This window comes from Stegodyphus dumicola, chromosome 4 (assembly GCF_044657685.1).
Source record: "Stegodyphus dumicola isolate Sdum_Otavi_A_Nest chromosome 4, ASM4465768v1".
Taxonomy (NCBI): domain Eukaryota; kingdom Metazoa; phylum Arthropoda; class Arachnida; order Araneae; family Eresidae; genus Stegodyphus; species Stegodyphus dumicola.
Genome location: NC_140771.1, coordinates 12,412,255 through 12,428,725, shown reverse-complemented (window position 1 = coordinate 12,428,725; position 16,471 = coordinate 12,412,255). Strand labels below are relative to the sequence as shown.

Genomic DNA, 16,471 nt, shown 5'->3' with positions numbered 1-16,471 from the left:
ACAATGACCTGACTAGAACAGAGAGCTTACTAAAGCTATGTTCACTAATTGTAGTAAGTAGACAGGATACAGACGAAGGGTATACAAAACCCTTTATTTTTTTCTTTATATACAATGACTTCCGTACTTCGGAATACAATGACCCTCCACTCGGGGTCTAACTTAAAAGATATCAAAATAAAACTAAACTCTAATTTAACTTTAGAATAAGATTGGCCTTATAATAACAGAAAGCGTATGTAGCACAGAGACTGTGAACACTACAATACGTTTAATTTATCAAGAGGATTAAAACCTCTGGCCTGGAAGGCAAAGTAGCAACTGCGTAACTTCTAAGGTAAGCGGCCTGCTTCGAACTCACGGCTTCCTCTCTTCTGCTTGGCAAAAAGGCCACACTTAAATACTTGGCGTTCGCCAGACAACTTTGCATAAACTCCTTCACGCTTATAATTCTGGCCGGAAGTAGAAAATAAGAAGTGATAGTAAAGATTTAAAATAAACGTTAGTAAAACTTAAGATCCTTACAACATAAGTTACTAAATACGAAGAGGAAAAAAAAAAGTACATAATGGTACCACATGTTAATCGCCAAACGAATAATCAACTCAAAGCTAGTTGTCACGGAGAGCGGTGATAAAAAAAAAATTAAAATTCAATTACAAAGCACAAAGTTTAAATCAATTAAATTCAAAATCTAATTCCCACTCGAATAACCAATTAAACAGCAGCAGGAGTGAAGTGTCAAAAAAAAAAATCCATTTTCAAAGCAAGTCAACAAAAGTACAGAAACCACAAAAAAAAAAAAAATCACCAGTGAGTGAAAATTACACCTTAACAAATCAGTCAACCAACAGTGACACAAAAAAAAATCCTAAAAATTACACACTGAACTGAACCAGAAGTTGAAACAAACGGAGAACACCCCTAGGAACGGAAAAGAGAACTTGACCAAAACAAAAATTAAGCCGAAAAAAACTTAAACGCATCTAGAAACAAAAGGGGAAAAAAAATTAGACAAACTTACTTGGAAACAAGGAAATTAAAAATTCGGACCAGCCGAAAAAATCCTTAAAAACAAAACACTATTGTGTCAAGAACTCGAAACCGAAACTAAAAGAAATTCACCAAATGCAGACAACTTCTAGAGCAAACCAGTTGTAAAATGTGGAAGAAAAACCTTTAACTATTCTTTTCAAAAAAACAAAACTAACACTCTTAAAAAAAAAAAAAATCAAATTCATAAACAATTCAAGCTCAAGCCAAAAAAAAAAAAAAAAAAATCAAATTCCGAAAATAGCCAAAATGAATCCAACAAAACAGAACTGAAGCAGGTTACACACAGAATTTACACGTAAACAAGAAGGTGCCCAACAAAAGGTTTGCCACAATTTTTAAAGAAAACAATGCTGCCCCAATGTTCTCAAAGTCTAGATCCTGGAGAGTAATTAAAGAAGATGAAGAGTATGCATTGCACTCTAGGTAGCAATCGTAAGCATGACTACTTCACAACAAAACTACAAAACTGCAGGCACAAAAATGCAAAAGCAGACAAGAGGGAAGTGTTTACACAAAAAAAATCTCAACTCAAAATCTCAAAATCCATAAATCTCACAAAACCCAATTCTATATTTCTCCTTAAGCCACTTCAAAACCAAACTCCTTGAAATACACTAAGCCTCAAGAGCAATCACAAATTTTTCAGTAACCACACAGTATAACCAGAAACCAGAAAAAAAAAAAGTTTTTGAAAGACAACCAACTTGAAAACAGAAACTCAGTACAAACTCAGTGGAGTTAATCACTCTTAAAATCTTAAAATCAAATCAAAATACTTCTCAAATCTTCACAACACTAAACTCACATAAGTAATTTCTAATTCCACAAATTCAAGTTTAACTTCTCAAAACTTTTCGCTTCCATTCGTATCAATGTTTAAATTTCCAAAACACATTTCACATCCACTTTTTAAAGTTACTACAACACTGCAACAAGTTCAACCAAAGAGAAAAAAAAATAAATTCAAAATCAAAACAATAAGCTATTAAGCTCAAAAATTGACAAACCAAAAAAAAATCACTGTTAAAACCAATGTTAGACCACTCACAAATAACCTCACTATGAGTCTACCTTTAAAACTACTTGAAAAGCCAACAGTTAAGAGTAAGAATAATATCTTTTAACTACATTTCCAAAACTTCAAACAAAACAAACTCTACCTTTCCAAAAAAAATCTTTGTTTTTCCAAAATTCACAACTCAAAATTTTTGTAAAACGCACAACTCACTATTCTACTGTTTTCAGACATTTCTCAGACAGCAATAAATGTTCACAGAATTCTCAAACTAGGTAGAAATTCAATTACTCAAATTCAGAAAGCTAAACAAGAAACTTCACTCCGGCTGAAAATTAACTTCCAAAAAAAATTCAATCAATCCCTAAATAAACAATCACTGGTCCCGTGCAACTTTACAAATCTAACCAAAATTAACTTTAAGAAACAAACATTTCAGATTTTTGAACATTTCAAAATCCAAATTTTTAACTCAATTCAATTAGGTACTGATTCCATGGAAAACAAATCCAATAACACATCTCAAGAGGTTTTAAAAGAAAAAATTACTAAATCTTGAACACAAAAATACTGCTCTGACACTAATTCAATTAATTAAAATTAAAATTCTTCAAAATAATCACTCAAAATGCAATAAGCAAAAAAAAAAAAAAAAAAAAAAAATCAATTCATTAACACAAATGCAATTCTCACCAAAACTTAAAAGTGATGATAAATGGATATCAGTAATTGCAAGCACATAAAGTAAGGATGTATCCCAATGTGTGATTAACACGCGTGCCTTTTAACCTTATGTTGCAAACATACAGTTGCAAAAGTGTGAAACAGTAATCCTCAAAATCAATATGTAAAAATGCAATATAAAATTTTGCACAACAAGAAAATACTTAACTAAACAGGTACTGCGTGAAAATGTTTGCGTTGGATACAATAGTTTTAAAGTCCAAATGTGTATCAGTAGTACATATCTGGTATGCAGCCTCAAACAATAAGTATAAAATAAGCACAGTAATACGACCACTGTATAGGCCCGTCACTGTAACTAACTAACGAGTAGGGTTTCAGTAAAAAGCCTAGACTTGTGGAAGAAAACTTTCACATAAATATGCAATAGTACACATGACAATCACCAGTCTCAAGTCAAAATTAAGTTCAACAATAAGCGCAAGCCAAAAGTGATGCAAAAATAAACAGCACAACAAAAACTGTTAAGTGCTAAAATTTTGGTTCGAAAGTTCACGGCACCAATATGTTATATTAAAATCACGGTACCATTATGTTATGTTAAAAGTCATGGTACCAATAATGTTATAGTGAAAAATCACATGGTACCAAAATTGTCATGGTTTCCTAAATGTCTGGTACATAAAAGGTTTCCTACTCTGTTGACATAACACTTAAAATTTTTCAACAACAGTAATATACTAATATCAATAAGCCCTGTAAATTTGCGTTGTGTTTTCGGATTAACCCTGAAATCAATTTGAGAATGAGACAGGTGAAAATCGTGAGCACACACACAAAATTTAACCTTTGAATGATCTAGAAAAACTTATTTATTTAACTATTAATGCCAATTATAAATATATATATATATCCATTAGTTGGAAAAAAAAATATCAAAATATATTCAACAAAATTTGAACTATTGTTTTACACATCAACCATTTCCAAGTAATTATTTTTTTTAACATCCTTGTAATTACTATTAAATTTAATATTGCAAATCTGGTAAAACATACCAAAATAAACTATAAATTTAAGAACACTACCCTCCTCGGGGAGAAAATAATAAAAAAAAAAAAATTTAACAAGCTACACTTTCTACTTCACACAGAATTCATCAATACAACAAAAAATATTGCTTAATATTGCACTCAATATAATCATTTAAATACTATTATTGCACATAATAATTTTTATTATTTAATTTTTTTTTAGATTAATTAAATATGGTTTAACCGGATAAAGATAAGTAATGACACATTTACTATTCTACAAACAAGTTCGTCCTGAGAAACAAGAATGCTCTAATACAAGCACTATTTCAAATCATCCTCACCAATGAGTAATTCAAAAAAACATTCAAGTAAATAATTTCCTGAAGAACTTAATTTTCTTAAACATTAAGTTAAGTTACAATAATTTTAATAAGGTTATAAATCTTTATTCCATTTAATGCTTTTACTTGATTGATACACCAAAGAAAAATGATTTCTATAGAGTTAGGATAAAGTTATCAACTACAAAAATTTTAGGGTTCAACAAATTAACAAATTAAGTTAATTCAATCATTTTAACTGCAGAAATCTATAATATTTAACTAACCAAGAATTAACCAAAAAAAGAAAACAACTTATCTGTTCCAAGAGCAGCAGGAGCATCAAACAAAAAAAAAAAAAAAAAAAAAAAAATCCATCGAAGCTCATGAGGAATGCTGGCAGCCTGTTGAATGGAAAAAAAAAGTTCGTCGAACAGTCTGGATTCATTACGGTAGGCTTGAAGTTCTAGTAGATTTTAGGATGAGCAAATGAGGTTCCAAAAGCAACGGTTGCAAAATATTTATTACGGTAGCCTTGAATTTCTAGTAGAATTTTAGGATGAGCAAATGAGGTTCCAAAAGCAACGGTTGCAAATTATTCATTACGGTAGCCTTGAAGTTCTAGTAGATTTTAGGATGAGCAAATGAGGTTCCAAAAGCAACGGTTGTAAATTAAAGCTCTGGTTCCGAGTGAAGCGACGAATCAATGGTGCGCATCATTTTTCTAGAAATTTACTTCTGTATATTTTTCTTGAGATACACAAACACACACAACAAAAACTGATGAAAGAATTTCGATTTTTTTTGAAGACATAGATGCCCATACCTACGGCTCGCGCTCACAGCGCTTAGCCAAGAGGCCCGTAGGTCTATCGGGGCGAAGCTCCATTTTCTTCGTCGGAGTCAGCTGTCGCCTCCGGCCAATTCAAAGGGCAAAAGAAGTGTCAGAAAGTGCAAAAAGTGTAAAAAGTGCGCTCGTCCCACAAAACAACCCGTTAAAAGGGAGAGCGCCGGACTGCCAAGTTGGCGCAACCCATTTTTCGCCGAAAGTTGAAATAGTTGCAACCACAGCATACCCTCATGTTATCAAACTCGCCAAAACCACTATTTTGAAACCTCAACGGAAAATCTATGTCGCCAAACCCTCGCCAAATAAACACCACCTGCGACCGGGGGAAATTAGGAATTTCAACAACCCTGCAAGGGTCCCAACGAAAGAACGCTGAAAACTCGCAAAAAGTGACTTTTCAACCGGAAAGAAGGCATTTCATCCCCCTTTAACTATATCACAAGCGAAACGAAGAAAATTCTACTAATTAAAGCTCATAACTGAAATTCAATTAAAGTTAGAAAAATGAAAGTTATGCCAAATTAAAGAGCTAATTTTTCTGCAACTAATGATATTAAATACTAAGAAATCAAATTAATTTTTGACATGAAAAACTGAGTTTATTACGTAGAAAAAAAAATACTTATCCATTGTTTGCGTGTACAAGATTGAAGACGCAGTTCGCGTAAACTCGGAAAGCCAAAATATATTAGACTAGAATTAATAGGCCCAAAAAGAATATAACCAAACTTGTGTAGCTCAAGTTTTTAATAATTACAAATTAAAATTTTGATTTTTATGAATCACTTAATTAAATTAAATTCGCTACACAACATTGGCGCAAACTAAAAAAAGTGTCCCAAGATTAATTTTTTTATATCTAGGTAAGTTTCACACCAAATTTTACAAAATTTGACATTTCCCCATAATTTGAGTCGTAGAATCGAAATATGAAAAAACATTGGTATATCCTTCCAAAAAAGTCCGATTTTGTGTCAAAATCCCACATTAGAAAATTGCTATATATAAATCTAATATATATCGTAAGTTTTGCTTTCGACACATGAAAAACGTAAGTTAAATTTCGTCAATCGACCCACTAGAACGGGCGATGTAGAACTATCCCATTTTTCTATGCAGGGTGTACTACATCATTCCTTCTAACTCTTAGATTATCTCAACAAAAACGAAATTTCATAGCCTATTAGCATATCTTTTTTTTACAGCTAAAATCCCTCAAGAAAGGAAATACCTCTAAATTAATATGCCAATGTTTGTTAATATTTTTAAAATGTTTCTTCTGACCTTATGTTCATAGATTCGATAAATAATATCATAAGAATGTGCAATGATTCTGATTTATCTTTAACTTAAAATTATGCATCATTATTGTTCTTTCTGGAAACAATATGTTAGTCCAAGGTGTTTCATAATGAACAGGATAAAAAGAAAGCATATATGTAAATTCTATAACTACATGATTTTAATAAAGCAAATTTGCAATGAAATTATAGTTATCCAAGTTTCTGTAGATGTTCTACGTGTGCCTCTCTGGTGACACGACAAACATCTGTGCGCTATTCCAGTTCCTGCCACACTTGTGATAGAATATCCTTTGTTAATGATTCGAGCACCTCGGTTATCCTCTTCTTCAGTTGCTTTAAGTCCTGAGAAAATGGGTACACGAGCACTTTGTCTTATAAATCCCACAGGAAATGTCACAAGGGCTTAATTCTGGGTATCTCGGTGCTGAATAGAGCAATAGCATATCGTTTGACACAAATTGTAAATCCAAGGATAGGGGTAGAGTATCGCTCAGGTACTGAAGTACGTACGTTTTTGATTCCTCCAACTGGAGGAAACTTACGGCTTATCTTCATAGCAACTTTGGTAGCTTATCTTGGTTAATGCATCCGTTAATTGATTTTTTTCATGAAGAAATAGGACCAAAACACCACTGTAAGAAATGGCACAGAAAACGTTAAACTTTTAAGAATCACGCTCATGTCCGTCTCTCTGACAGAAGTCTGTTGCGAAACCACACTTCTAGTTTATCTTATAAATTCTCACAGAACGTTTTATGCAAGAGTTTGTCGGAAATTTTCAACGATTGTACCTTCTGAAAGGTGTATGACCGAAATTGTTGCCGTTACCATAACACACGTCACACCGTAACATGAGGAACATTCAGTTCAGAACTTCCATAACGATTTGATTTTGCGTGACTTCGTAAAAATTCTTCACGATTTTTCAACCACTTCGAATTTGGCTGCTGCTCATCCTGAACTGTTTTCCTACACAAGTAGCCCGTGCCCTAAGACTGCTTCACCCATCGTTCGATGCTGTGACAATGGCGTGGTTCGTTGCTAAATTTAGTGCAAAAAGGTCTTTGAATGACAATAAATGGTGATGTTTTTTGTATTCCAAAACACAATATGCTTTTTCCTGCATGGATGGCGCCATTTTGATTAACAGTGCTTCTAGCTGCGATTTCGAAACTGGAAGATTTTTCGCTGTAGCCAGAAAAAACTTCTATAGTTGTAGTTTCAGAATTAATATGTTTTAGCTGCTATTTATTGTCCCATTCAATGTGAAATACCCCGTATTTTTATCAGAAAACCTAAAATTACAGTAATTTTGATAATTCTTACGTTTCATTATTAAATTTACTTTGATAGTTTTCTCTCTTGATTATAAGGATTCCTTAAATAGCAAGAGGGTAGCTTGTATAGCTTGTCGAGTGATATATCAGGAACGTAGTGTTAACATAGCACAATCCTGTCTTCTGTAGCAAAGATATACAAGAAAATATATAATTTGGTTTTTCATTAGCATTACATTTCTCGCCCAAAACTATCATATATCTTACTTAGATTTAATCGCTGCATATATACTTATATGCAGTCTAGCTACTTAACGGAAGAGTCATAAGACACCCTAATGGAAGAGTTAAATACTCTGATGAAAGACATTGTGATAGAAATAATGTTTCGAGAAGGATTAAAAACTAAATTAATAAAGCTTATAATAAAATTTACTGAAATTAATTTCTGAATATGCAGTAATGTAGAAAACATACAAAAAAGAACAAAAAGAATAAAGCAATCGATATTTGTCTCTGTGAGAAACGACCAGACACAGTTGGCAATTCTAAGATCAAGTGCTATTTAAAACTGTAAAAACAATTAGCTTTAAACTAAATCTTACGTATTACTTGTGGAATTATCCAAACATTTTTTCGAGTAATGACATTTTGAATTAGTTCAAGCAAAAACTGAAAAAGGATTTTTTCCTTCAATAAATCCACAAATTCTTCATAACATACTCATCTTCCTTAATGCTGAAAAAAAAAACCTTTCCTGTCTCTTGTTTTTTGATATGAAATTTCAATCAGGTTTGGAAAATTTCCTCGTTCCTTTATTTTTATAATTACTGAAGTAGAACCAGTTGAGCTATAAATATTCTGAACAATTCCCGATGTTTGTTTTTATAAAACATCACCCATCACCTTATCTGGAAGATAAAGAAATGTTTGTAATCACCATGATGAATAAGAAATTACTTCAGAATTATCAATAAATTTTATTCAGTAGTGTAATTATTTTTGTATTTTAAATATTTAATCACTATCATTATGCAAATATCAGTAAGTTATTACAGGATTCATCTAAATGGTTTTTATAGTTCCTGTAGCTCCTAGAGATCTTCGCAGTGAAAGTATTACAAACACCACCATAAACATGAAGTGGGATGCTCCTCTTCCAAAAAAAGGAGAGATCTGTAACTACACCCTGCAGTGGAAAGAGGCGAACACCAAAGGTATAGAAGCACGAAATGAAACTACAAATGAAACTTCGCTTGAGATAAAAGATCTGAAACCCTACACTAATTATTCCTTTAAAGTTCGAGCTGCAACATCTGTTGGAGAAGGACCTTGGACTGAGTCAGTTTATATCAAGACTAAAGAAGGAGGTAAATACATGCATGTAATCAGAATAATTTATTGATTATACAAGAAATGTAATATGCTATACTTTTAATATATAGTCTACATTTTTAAAGAACACATGTTACCCATATTAGCACTGCAGTTAGTGATAATGCGAATAACTAAAAAAATGTAGATAACGTATACTATGTAGTGAAAATCTGGGATGGCTAACTTGCTATATTGCTTGTGTATTCTGTATTTTGTTGGTATTATTTATTCGTTGACTTTGATCAGAAAGCAATTCTGAGTTTCACTAAATATTTTCTATTTAATTCTTCGCGCATATGAGTGTGCTTACTTATATTCTACTAGCGGAAGTACCCGATGCCAGTTAGATTAAGAATAATGCATTTAACAAAGAGAACGATACCGCTGTACTCCTTCTCTAATAACGATGCAAAAAGTACGATTCATAGTGATACATTTTTTAGTCTGATGTGATATGGAACCGACATAAAAATGTCGACGGAAATATAAATTATTTCTCTCCTATTACCAGCAACAATGATGGCACGCAGTTTTAAATGATTTCCGTCTTTCTAATCCAATGGTCGTAAAAGCTTAAGTTCCATTCAATATTTCAACTATATTCAATTTTAGTCAATTAAAAGTGGTAAAAAAGTTTATCATAATTGATCAGAAATCAATAACGCGAACAAACACACAAACAGATATTCTTCTTTATATATATAGATTTTGTAAATCGCAGAAATTCTTCATTAACAAACTTTACGATTTCAAAGCGAGCAGTAGCAACACTTTTCGAAATTAAGCATTTTTATCTCCAACGCGAGAGACTGTTGCCACTCGAAAAAATGAGTGCGAAATTTAATGTTTTCAGAATTTTTAATTAATATTTCGGTTGATTTAAATCGTACGAAGATGAGAATAGTACCAAATGTCTTCCCACGAATTTTTGGAATCGGGAATAATGTATTTAATGTTTGGCAATGCTATTTTTATTTCATCGTAAAACTTCGTAAAACTATTTTTGTTAACAAACTCTAGGATTTGAACGCGAGCAGTGGCAACAACTTTCGAAATAAAGCAGATTTTCATGTCCAGCTTGTGAGACTGTTGCCACTAGAAAAAATGAGGGCAAAAATTGTCTAAGTAATATCTCTGATTTTAATTACTTGTTTTTGGAAACAAAGTCGACGTCGAACTTTTCCAGGATCCAGAAAAGAACTCTAGAAAGTTTGGTGACGATAGCTATAATAGTGACTGAGTTAATCGCTAACAAACAGACGCACAGACATTCTTCTTTATATATACTATATACGTATGTTAATGTCATATAAGGAAAATTACTCGCATGAAGAGAGTCAGATTTTCACTTGAGCATACAGAAAGAAATTTCTGACTTCACTGTCCATTAAGATTTTTCATTTAAATCAATAACAAAAATTCTAAAAAGCAATTCTTAATCCGTAAATTGATATTTGCCAATATTATTTCATATTTTAATGTTTTCTAATATTGGGGTTACTATTTTTTGTCTAAATCGTTTTTCAAAACAATTAAGTACAGAAAATAAACTTAATTTTCATTATAGTATGTCAAATTAATGATATTTCGTCATTTTATATCAGGAAATTTGAAATTACGTTTTTTCTTCGGAAGCTACGCAACTTTATTTTTTATTTAAACTTTTAATATTTTATTTATATACATTGCTGCATTATTATCCTTTTATGTATGACTGTATAATATTGTATTTTATCTATGTATGATTACGTTGCGTATTAATGTATTGCATTATTGTTGTATCATATCTCTTTTGTATTAGTATTATTTTTTACATATTATTTTATTATTATTATTCTGATTTATTTTATTTTTAGTATTACTATTATCGTAATTTTATTATTTGTAGTATACTTAAGTATTCTTATTATAGTAGTAGTTATATTTTTATATTCCCCATTTCTCTCCAGAGCTATATATTGTGTATTATTTTTTTATTATACTTCCTTTGCGTTACTGAGTTATTTACTTACATCTGTAAGCCTCATGGCATACTTCGTGAAACACTAGGAGTTTTGCATTTGCTGTCTTAAAGAAAATCGTCTTTCCTGTCTTCATAGTGTAACTCAAAATTCGACAGATCGAAAGATCTAGGGTTCGAATCCCCGCGACGGCACTGCATATTTTTGTCATGTCTCATGCTAAGAAGTAAAATACCTAATGGTGTCTGTTTCATGGATTGGTGCGGTCGCACCGAGGCATCCAAATCAACAAATAACTACTTGGTAATCGAAAGAAAGTGTCTGATGACTTCCAGTCTCTCTAAGCTAAAGCACAGCAGCCAAATTTAAATTCTGAAATAAAATTTCTATTAACATGTTGACCTGACACAAACTGAAAATTAAATAAAGAAACCACCGTTAACTTTCAGATATGCTAATAGTTTCTGAAGGCAAATTCAAGCTAAATTTAAAATAGCGCGCAATATCAGCAAATCCTAATTCTCCTCATAACCACCCGTGGAGAATCACAGCAAGCAAATCTTTGCCGTCAAGCCGCAAACAGAAAAGAATTCAAAGTAGAGTAACAAGCCAGCCGCGTTCCGATAAATGTTGAAACTATCGCTTATTAGCCCAAAAGGAGCGCTAGTCCCGAATGGGATTTTGTCTCGAAACGATCGCTATAAACGACGTTTCACTTTTAATATTGTTGTTGTCAAATATTATTGCCCTGTATTATATTTAAATAAATTAAACAATGAAGAATCTACATGAATGTATGTATGTTTCTAGCAATGTGATAAAGCAACGATACGTAGAGCCATCAAATTTTGAATAACGTAGTGCTCTACCCGAAAATGGGCACGTGAAAGCCCGAATTTGGAATTTGAAATTTGTTTTATTATCTGTTTCATACTTTGTAATATTTTAACGGACTTTTTATTAACAAACTCAGCGATTTCAAAGCGACCAACAGTAACACGGTACTTGGGTAAAAAAAAAAAAAAACTTTTTCATCCGTACTATCTGATGGAAATGCTAAAGATATGCTGATTTTAAATATTTTGTAGTTCTGCTGTTGAACCGAATTTTATATGGCGTAAGCGCCAAAAACGGGGCATTTAGTAAATAAATTAAGCACATGCAACGGTAATAATAAAAAGACAAAACAAAAAGTTTTATAAAGCCATCTTAATATGAAAACTGAGCACTGATATGATGAACTATGAAAAGATTGGGAAAAAAATCTGATGTGTACACCACATAACTTCCTTGTACGGAATATTAAATTATAGGCACTTTTTTCTTGCATTTCATTTAAACATATTGGATTTAATTAAATCTACTTCGTGGATAACGCATAAACCATAATAAAATAAATGCACTCTTTAAAATTCACTATATTTGTTTACCATAGCGACACTCTGACGCTAGTTTCACTTAACAGCGTCACATCTCATTCCTTTTATAACTCAGAATGCACAAAAGTTATATCATTTGAAGAATTATCGAATCGTTGCCACATGTTCTATTCAACTACTATAATAAATCTAAAATGATGTATAAAAGAAATTAAGCAAACAAAACAAAAAAGAAACAGTTTTTCACAAACGATTCAGTATTTTTCATTCAATTAATTCAGTTCTCACTCCGCGACAAGGCAAAAATACATAAAAACTCAAAATATCTATATTAAAAATCACGAAGTAAATCTTAAACACTTATTTCCTCGAAAAAATTCCAGAAAGGATTAAGCATGATTTAATTCGCAATAATAAATGAAGGCGTTATCTTTGTTGTTGCGAAGCTTAGTCTCTCTAGATTGGCAACAAATCTACTATTCTGATGTTTCAAATGTAAACAAACATTTCCGCCATGTTATTTAAAAATTAGGCTTGCTTAACCTCAGTTAAACAGCTTTTAAATTCTTGATAATTGTACAAATATTGCTTGCAGATTTACTAAAGGCATAAAAACCGGAAGATAAGAACAACATAATTCAATCAAAGCAAAAAATGCACAATTTGCAAACAGATAAGAATAAAGAAACTGAGCTCACTGAGCCGAGTAACAGAGTGGATATATATATATAAATATATTTATATGCGTTTGGTGCGGCCTATTGCAACCAAAATACGAGGTGCACATCTACATGTTATAGCAGTCCTATATACAAAATTTCAACGTTCTGAGGCTACTTGTTTTTGAGTTATGCGAGATACGTACGTATGTTCGTGCAGACACCACGAAAAATTCTCTTCAGAATTCATTATAAATCAAGTTTATAATTTTGTTTTGCGGGGGGTTGAAGAATCCTCTATTCTGTCCTTACTTGCGGATGTCACGCAAAAACATCATTGAATTGCACTGGATAGCGGTGAAAATGGATATTTGCGTTGAAATATGATACCCGAAGTTTTTCGCGATTACAATACTTCCTTTTTACTTCGTACAAGGAAGTAAAAACGAAAAATGTATGCCAACACTTATCGCTGCATCCAGAATTCTAAGCGTATAATACTATTTTAAAATTTTGCTGTTGAGTTGTATATGACGTACGTGCGAAGAAAATGATTAAAACAAAAACGAAATGGGTTAATAGGCGTGAGTATAACAGTATACTGGTGGTCTGCTAAATGGGAGCGCAAAAAGCCTTAACATACCCTTTTAGGCGACAGTTAAAAAGTGGTATTTTTCAGATTTTGTTTTAATTTTAAATTAATTTATATTTTGGTGAAAAGATGAGGAAGACAGAAGCGTCAAGATAGCTGGTTAATTTACATAAAATCTTATAAATGGGTACGTTTATTTCTTTAAATGTTGAACTTCTGTGTGTCCTTCCAATTATAAAGTGTTCAGTATAAAATAAATAATTTTACACAAATAGCTTCTGTAATATTCGTAGGGTGGGAAGTTCTATAAATTTAAATGCGTTCAGCAGATATTCTAAGTATTAAAACATTTCTCATCATTTAATAAATTATACCTTCACGTGGGAAATTTGTGCAAATAGCTGAGAAATAGTTAGTGATTTGAATCGGTTCACAGTGCGTATTATCTATAGAAATTTAAAATTTCTTGAAAAACTTTTTTAGACAAAAAATATGTATGCAACAAAAAATATTTTTGCGATTATAAGTTTCATACATTATAATCAAACAACATGCGTTATTAAACTTGAAGTGGCCTCTTGAAATGTTAACTACACATGTCTCTGCAAAATATGAACCTAAGGTATAAAATGGTTCATTAAAACATAATGAATACCTCATTAATTAAAAATTTTCCTGTTTGGGGAGCATATAAAATTAGATTTTGTATTTAGAGAATTTATTGTTAAACAATTTTTTAGTGTTAAAGCTATTATAACATCCTGTACCTTAATTTGCAAAATTGTGCAATTTAAAGTTTATATCTAGGTTTATTATTTAAGAAAATAAAATCTGTATCGATTTTTACCCAACACAATATAAATACTATAACAGAAATAGTAAAGAGTCATTTACAGTTCTTTCAAGAAAGGCATGCAAGAGAGAAAAATACGAGTAATATAATCGAAATTTCATTTTAAGATGTTAAATTAGAATTTTTGTTTTAATTTAGATTAGAATTTTGATAATATTACTCTGCTGTTACGTAAAATTAATTTCATCGTCTTAATTTTAGTATGTTTAAAATATATAAAAAGCATATTTTAAGAAAGGTCATGGATATTACTCTATATATTAAATAAAGTAAAGCTGGATATTGATTAGTGACGCTGATTGGGTAACGAAGGTTCGAATACCGTACCGAAGATGCCTAAATTTGAATCCCAGAGAAGGTATGAATGTTTGAAATCGTATACTGTCTGTGTGGCATGGCGGGAGCTCTAAATATGCGGGGAGCCGAAATTCTTCTCAATAGGTTGGTGGTAGGGAAAGAATAGGAAACCCTCGTCCCCTTCCCTGGGATCGCTTTCCATCAAAATTCAAAATTCGGGGGTTGGACTGAGCAAAGTCACGCTGTCACCGGTATGATGTTTAAGGGTCTTGCCAACAACAGTCTTGCATCCCAACGACAAATTTCGTGGACTTGTTCTGATGTAACTGTCAGACAAGTGAGATAAGTCACAACAGCAGAAAAGTTAAACTCTTATACTTTAATATTGCAGGAATTCAAATGCGGACTATTTAACATTAAATGAGAACGTCATGCCTTTATTTCAGTCACTCTTCTACATATATAATATTCTTTTTCACAAAAAGTTTAACGTATATTCAAAATTTAATTATCAAGTATCGCCAAAATACGCTTCTGGATTCCGAGTTTTAAGTAAAGCACTTTGAATGGAACTACGTTTTTGAGATTTTTCTCATTACTGTCCGTGACTTAGAAAAGTTTTCTCACTGCAGTCGTGACTATCGAAAAAATTGCCGAATGTGTCAGTGCAATGCACTCTGTCTGGAAAAGAAGTTGGGGTTCATAATTTACCTTCTTTTTATCCCCGATATTTAAATGCCCTCCAAGAAATCCATATTCAATTAGTTCTTTGAATATGTAGAGTTTTGTTGTCATTAGATTACCATAACGGTTTATCATATTCCTTGGAAAGTACCATTGGCTCCCGAAGAATTCCAATACTTTTCATCTGCAATCATAGTTTTATCATGACTTTGCAGTAAGGAATTTCACCTCATTTCGAATTTGAAAATTTTCTATCAATGAAATAATTTTAATTGTTTCTGACTTTAAAAAAAACCAAGCCAAAGAAATTGTACTCAAAGCTTCGAGCACATTTTTCTTTAGCTGAGTAATTCATGTAATAATATTGGGGAAACGATTTGAGTCTCTTTGTACATAACATTTTTAAATTCTTGATGATAATTAGATCTAAAAGTTTTGGTGAATTTGATATACCTGCTGGGGGGAAAAAACAAGAGAATTAAACATTTCAAAAAGTCAGTTTTGTGCAAATAAGCGATACATTTATCGATGAATAGTTAAATTTTACAATTTTATTTTCTTATCGCTTTAAGAATAACCGTTGAATCAACCTGCAAATATGTCCAGTATGCTTCCTGGCCATAATTTACTTCACGCAATAATGGCAGGGTCCTAGCATTATAAAGACATTAAAATTTTTGAAGGAGGACATATGAAGAATGCGCAATGCTCTCTCTGGGACTCGAACACGGATCTCTCGTATACGCGCCCAGTGTGCTACCATTACACCACAAAAGCATGCTGAAAGGAGAGTGAAACTTGGTTTTGAGATGTTTTTATAATTAGAAGTGTATTTTTTGTTCCATTAGCCTTTCACAAAATAAGACAGAGAGACGGGAAAGAAAGATCCTTACCTTCCTGACTACGTAACATTTATCACCTTTAAAGGTTATGATTCTTGCTGGTATATGATGAAAGAATAAATAGCTTTCATCAACGTTATAAAATGGTTTTCAATTGATAACCATCTATTTAAATGGATGAATTACTGAAATAATCTTCTACAGATTCAACTAAAACGTCTCTGAACATTCAGTATCCACATGACATTAGATTTTATAAAGCGATTTCAATTTATGCAACCATC

General features: G+C 31.9%; 1 protein-coding gene across 3 annotated transcripts in view; it reads left to right on the top strand.

Moving 5' to 3' along the window:
- The window catches only part of LOC118191486 (phosphatidylinositol phosphatase PTPRQ-like), a 218,975-nt gene that overhangs the window by 67,802 nt on the left and 134,702 nt on the right, over positions 1–16,471 (top strand). For all 3 annotated transcript variants that reach the window (XR_015040580.1, XM_085814563.1, XM_085814564.1), the window contains exon 4: positions 8,626–8,913. Coding sequence is in view for 2 of the 3 variants with exons in the window: in XM_085814563.1 (XP_085670689.1) it covers positions 8,626–8,913 (288 nt within the window). In the remaining variant the exon portion in view is untranslated. The remainder of the gene's footprint in view (positions 1–8,625; positions 8,914–16,471) is intronic.